This window comes from Lactuca saligna, chromosome 5 (assembly GCF_052625555.1).
Source record: "Lactuca saligna cultivar CGN05327 chromosome 5, ASM5262555v1, whole genome shotgun sequence".
Taxonomy (NCBI): domain Eukaryota; kingdom Viridiplantae; phylum Streptophyta; class Magnoliopsida; order Asterales; family Asteraceae; genus Lactuca; species Lactuca saligna.
The window spans coordinates 236,367,842-236,373,213 of record NC_136421.1 but is presented as its reverse complement, the minus strand read 5'-3'; the positions used below and the strand labels follow the sequence as shown (position 1 = coordinate 236,373,213).

Genomic DNA, 5,372 nt, shown 5'->3' with positions numbered 1-5,372 from the left:
TTTTTAACTAAAAAACAGAAAAATATGCCACTCTAAAACGTTTCTGCAATAAATAAAAACAAAGAATACATACTGTGCAAGTGACTTTGAGCATGTATTACAATTCATTTGATCAAACTGTTTGCCAAGAATCTGATGAGATCAATTTACATTCTCTTCATTGTATCTGATTATCAATTCCATAGATATATGATTGACCAATGTATATGTTATTGCTCATTTTTTAGTCATATTAATCCTTCCCTTTTCCCATATTAAATTCTCATTTTGTTTCATTAATGTTGTACAAGAACACTAGAGCATAACAGTGAATATATAAATGAAGTTGTTTTGTGCATACTAATACTATGCTCTAAATTTGAAGACTAATATTACATGGTGTCCATGTGACATGTCCCACTTATTTGCATCTTTTAATACCTAAAAAAACTAATCTTTAAGCAAAACCGTGTACAAGATTTGATTCCATGTATCAGGAACGCCAGCAAGGCACCAATGGCTGCAATCCATAGGTCCATCAGCGTACTTGGCTGGGTGCCCATCTTTTCTCAACTGTGTAAGTAATGTTATATCCAGTAAATAAGCTGGATTTTTCATTTTTTGCAATACATCTTTCACCACTTGTTCTCCTGGATACCTATTCCCTGGATACCTAAATCCTTGTATAGGACCAGTTTGCCCCTCACAATTCTTGATATTTGGTGCCCCCCAATCCTTCCCTCTAATAATATCACAAAACAAAATAATTTCAGTTAAAATAAAATCATCACTCTTTAGACAATAGTAAAACGAAACTTAACTCATAATGAACAGCAGAAATCCCTTGGAAAAAAACTTGTGTCTTTTTAGGGTTAATGTTGGAGTCAACCCATTTAGCCCATGTAGTCAACGCAATCCTATAAGCATCCATCAAAGCCATGTCTTTATATAACATGTCACCAACCCGATAATAGTCCCATCTGCAACCAAAACATCAACTTTTCTCATTTTACAAAACTATTTAAAAAAATTAAAAGTTATGCACAAGTCATACGTTTTAAGCTGTCCACCATGAATCCACCAATGATAACTATTAAAAATCAAAATATCAGCTTCTTCCCATTTTGCCCCTCTGCTAATCGAATCCAGCTTCAAGACACGCCCCTTTTCCTCCACCACTATGTCTACAAGAAACCCGTTTTTCAAATACATAACCGAAACTCCATACTCCTTCAATCACAAAAAAACACAACATTTAGATCAAGAAACTTTTAATTATTTAATCTTTTGTATATTTTCCAACCAAGTGTGGACTTACAGGAAAAAAAACAGTTGAGATTGATCCTCCATGAATGATGCTAGGGATGATGAGTCGTGCATGGTTGTAAAGCATGCATACTAGTGATTGCCATTGATTTGAACTTAAAGAGTCCCCCACAAACATTATCTTCTTTCCTTTGTTTCTCACTAGAAACTCCTCCCCATTGAATCTATACATTTCAAAGCAAATTTAAAAATAGCAATATATTTTTCGTTCATTTGATTATTATGGCATCTTACTTCCGTCTACAAATATGAAACAACTTTTTGCTAAAGTATAACGCTCTAATTAATGAGAAAAAGTGAAAGTCGAAAGCTATAAAATGAACAGACCTTGGAAGGGAACAAGAGTGAGGCTGCCATCGGTAGTTAAGGTATGTGTTATCGGGTCTACCATTTTTCTGGCAATTCAAACCGTTGTTGATAAACGGGCATTCTAAACCCGTATACATTTGGTTTGATTCTGAATCGTCCCATACCCATCTGCCTTTGAAGAAATCACACTTTTTTTCATCACCATTAACAATACCTTGGAAGCTCAATACATAAACAAGAAGAAAACACACACTCCACACACTCATTTTCAATTGAATACAACCCCATACACGAAGAGAGTTTTTGTGTGAGTGTATGGGTAGTTGGGGGGTGTACTTTTTGCTTCCTTACTTCCTTCTATAACAAATATAACAACTTTCGTACTATAATAAATACAAACCTTTTGTCTTTTTGATGAAAATTTGAATTTATTTCTCAATTTGTACGATGTTTTTATTTTGGTCGGTTAGATTGTTCATTTTGCAGGGAGGAAAATTTGGATTTAGAATAGTTCAAAATATTAAAATAGGACTATATATGTTGACTTAAGTTATCTAGTTGAAAAATAATTTTAAAATGTGATTACAATATAATGACACTGTTTTTTCTTTAACGACAGCTTTGATCCACTAATGAATCCCCGATGCAAATAATCACGGTCTGATTTAATTGGTTGAAAAATGAAAATAGATATAGTTAGTATTTCAACATAAATGGTAGCCAAAGCCAACATTCTGGCTTGAAACTTCTTAAACCGACCAACTCGATAAAATAATTTCCAAAAACTTACCCCAAATAATTGCTTCAAAAAATGTCCATCCAGCATAAACTATTTATCAATAGAAAAATAATCTCTAGCATGTGAAAATATGATTTTTTTTTTTTTTTTTTATTATTATTTAAATTACCAACACAAAATTTTCATGATTTTCCACTTTATGTTATATATAAAAAATCATAATTAAATCTACAGCTACTTTCTAGAACATAAAGTTGTTGAGCAAAACATTCCAAGTATCAGGAACTCCAGCGAGACACCAGTGGCTGCAGTCCATCCCGGTTTTGTGGGGAAGCCCATATTTTGACGGGTGCCCGTCTTTTCGGAGCAACGATAGATTTGTTATGTCCAACAATGTCACCGGTTTCTTGATGGTTTTAAGCTCCGTCTCAAGAACCTCCAATGCCATTGGCTGTGCTCCAGGGTACTTTTCGCCAGGAACCGGTTCTTTTTGTCCCAAACAGGCTTGAGCCTTCGGTTCTCCCCAACCCGACCCACTGTAAAAATTGTTTTATTTAATTAAATATGATTTTGTACATAAAAAAAAGTGAGAGCTTCATGCTATAATAAATGCGTTTCTTTTTCTTAGATTTTACCCCACAAAAATAACCGAACTACTTACTTGTAATGAGTAGGTGAAATCCCCTGAAAGAAAACCTTCGATTTGACCGGATCAATGTTGCCATCGACCCATCGACCCCATGTATCAATAGCCTTCCCAAAAGCAACAACACGATCCATATCTTTAGTTATGTTATTCTCGTATTGTATAAAATCAAATCTGCATAATCATCATAGTCATTATACTTGTCTTTTGTGTATGTGTATGCGTATGCATGTATATATGTATGGATGAAGCGAGACATACGGTTGGGTGGGGCCTCTACGGGTCCACCAATGCCATGTGTTAAAGACAAGATAATCCACGTCCAACCAGAGCTTGCCACTTGTAATTGAATCCAATTTCAACACTCTTCCAATTTTTTCTTCAACGATATCTACCAAGTATAAGCTATGATGATACATCACTTTCACTTCGTAATCCTACAATTAATCCAGTATATAACCTTTTAGATGTAATTCCATTTTCACAATAAGAAATTGTGCATGATTACACAAGTGAATGACATACCATAAAGGTGTAGGTGGTCATCTCGTCGACCATAGATAATTTTACGGAATAACGTGCAGAAGGTACTGATGAATGAATCATACATAATAAGGACAACCACTGGTTTTTGCTCAACGAGTCTCCCACAAACATTATCGTTTTTCCCTTCATTTTCTCCAGAAAGATTTTACCATCAAATCTATCACAACAAAGAAAGTAATATGATCATAAGTCTTATTAAATTTCAAAGATAACTAAGATGAACAAGAAAAAACAAAAGAAAGTTATATAGACGAGTAATTAACATTTGCGAAGGTTTCATGTTGGTAGAACCTACAAAGTTCATGTGAGTAATGAAAATGAAGATTATTAGTTTAGAAATGAACCCAAAACATGTATATGTTGAGACACACGAAAGGAGTCTTCACACTAGCTAATTTTTTTTGTCGTTTACTTGAAAAGACAGTTTGATAAAAACTTTACGAGTAATGTTCTTATATAATTTAAATTCAAGTAGGTGTCTTTAATACGACTCTTACCTTTAGACGTCTTACATGATCTTTGTTTATATCGTATTTTTCTACTGTCATATATTTACTTGATCATATCAAATGAAAACGAGACAATGAAATGTGCATTTGAAACACCTTATAAGTAATAAGTAATCATTTGAATACATATTTCATGTACGCATGTATGACTATAGAATAAAGTTAGTAATGAGCAATACATCTACGTTTTCTTGATTTATCTTTATCGACATCTCCATCGTTGGTGGATTGTTTTTCACAAGATGTTATTGCTCATATTACAAAATTAAATGTTTGGATTACAAGTTTTTAAAAGTATTTAAAATAAATTTTTAAATGGAGTTAAATTTTACTAAACATGAATATTATAAAGAAATTTAATGTGATTCTACAAGTCAACGCAAATCTGCTTTTGACTCTTTAAAAAACATAACCTGTATAAGAAAACCCAAAAAAAATGTAATAAATTCTAAGTTTAATAAAAATATTATTAGAGATGCAACTAAATTTGTTTATTTTCAGTTATATAAACAGGCCTAAGTATATACATACATACATTATACATGGATATATTAAAAGATTCAACCATGATGCTTGAGAGCATGGAATTTCTGTTGTCCATTAATAAACATACCTAAATACTTATATATATGGATATATGTATGTATATATAGCTATGTATCTATACCTTGATAAGGAGCAATCATGGGGTTGCCATCGATACTTCAGATAAAGTTGATCAGGGCGGCCATTTTTTACACAGTCGAACTCTTTGCCAACAAAAGGGCAGAAAGATGCATTGTAGAGCGGATATGATTGGTCGATGACCCAACTCCCTTTGAATACATCACAACTAATCTTATCAACTTCTCCATCAACACATACAAGAAGAATATTAAGGAGAAGAAGAAGAAGAGAAAAACAAGAACTTTGATGAAACTTAAAACCCATTATTTCAATCTCTCATACAAAGAAACATATATGATGCCTCTTTGTGTTTTTTTGCAAATCAATATGGTGGGAGTTAGGTATTTATAGGGTAGTCTTTACACACATCTTAATTAACATAACAAGATTATATATATATATATATATATATATATATATATATATATATATATATATATATATATATATATATATATATATATATATATATATATATATATATATATATATATATATATATATATATATATATATATATATATATAGGGAAGAGTTATATGGAAAATGAATGATTAAGGTAACACATATTTGAACCAATGAAAACATGACAACACATCACTTCCACAATAACTTCCACAATACATTACTTGTGAAGAAAGAAATGGACACG

The 5,372-nt window shown here is 32.1% G+C and overlaps 2 protein-coding genes across 2 annotated transcripts; both read right to left on the bottom strand.

Annotated features, from left to right (window-relative positions):
• Positions 1–313: 313 nt before the first annotated feature.
• LOC144997394 (protein trichome birefringence-like 42) lies at positions 314–1,937 on the bottom strand. Its single transcript, XM_078957295.1, has 5 exons — positions 1,633–1,937; positions 1,298–1,469; positions 1,034–1,209; positions 801–959; positions 314–721 (listed from the first exon to the last, which is right to left on the bottom strand). The coding sequence occupies exons 1-5, from the start codon at positions 1,878–1,880 to the stop codon at positions 430–432; spliced, it is 1,047 nt and encodes a 348-aa protein (XP_078813421.1). The 5' UTR covers positions 1,881–1,937; the 3' UTR covers positions 314–429.
• A 556-nt stretch (positions 1,938–2,493) lies between these two features.
• LOC144997401 (protein trichome birefringence-like 41) lies at positions 2,494–5,022 on the bottom strand. The gene is made up of 5 exons (XM_078957303.1): positions 4,722–5,022; positions 3,525–3,702; positions 3,261–3,436; positions 3,015–3,173; positions 2,494–2,889 (listed from the first exon to the last, which is right to left on the bottom strand). Exons 1-5 carry the CDS (start codon positions 4,982–4,984, stop codon positions 2,595–2,597), a joined length of 1,071 nt encoding a protein of 356 aa, XP_078813429.1. The 5' UTR covers positions 4,985–5,022; the 3' UTR covers positions 2,494–2,594.
• Positions 5,023–5,372: the final 350 nt, after the last annotated feature.

Excerpts from the sequence above, each read along its gene's own strand:
- LOC144997401 (XM_078957303.1), bottom strand. The coding sequence starts at position 4,984 with ATGGGTTTTAAGTTTCATCAAAGTTCTTGTTTTTCTCTTCTTCTTCTT. Across the intron at positions 3,437-3,524 it reads TGACCACCTACACCTTTATG|GATTACGAAGTGAAAGTGAT; the intron begins GTATGTCATTCA and ends GATTAATTGTAG. Across the intron at positions 3,174-3,260 it reads CGTAGAGGCCCCACCCAACC|ATTTGATTTTATACAATACG; the intron begins GTATGTCTCGCT and ends ATGATTATGCAG.
- LOC144997394 (XM_078957295.1), bottom strand. The coding sequence starts at position 1,880 with ATGAGTGTGTGGAGTGTGTGTTTTCTTCTTGTTTATGTATTGAGCTTC. Across the intron at positions 1,210-1,297 it reads TCTCAACTGTTTTTTTTCCT|GAGTATGGAGTTTCGGTTAT; the intron begins GTAAGTCCACAC and ends TTGTGATTGAAG. Across the intron at positions 722-800 it reads ATTTCTGCTGTTCATTATGA|AGGGAAGGATTGGGGGGCAC; the intron begins GTTAAGTTTCGT and ends TGATATTATTAG.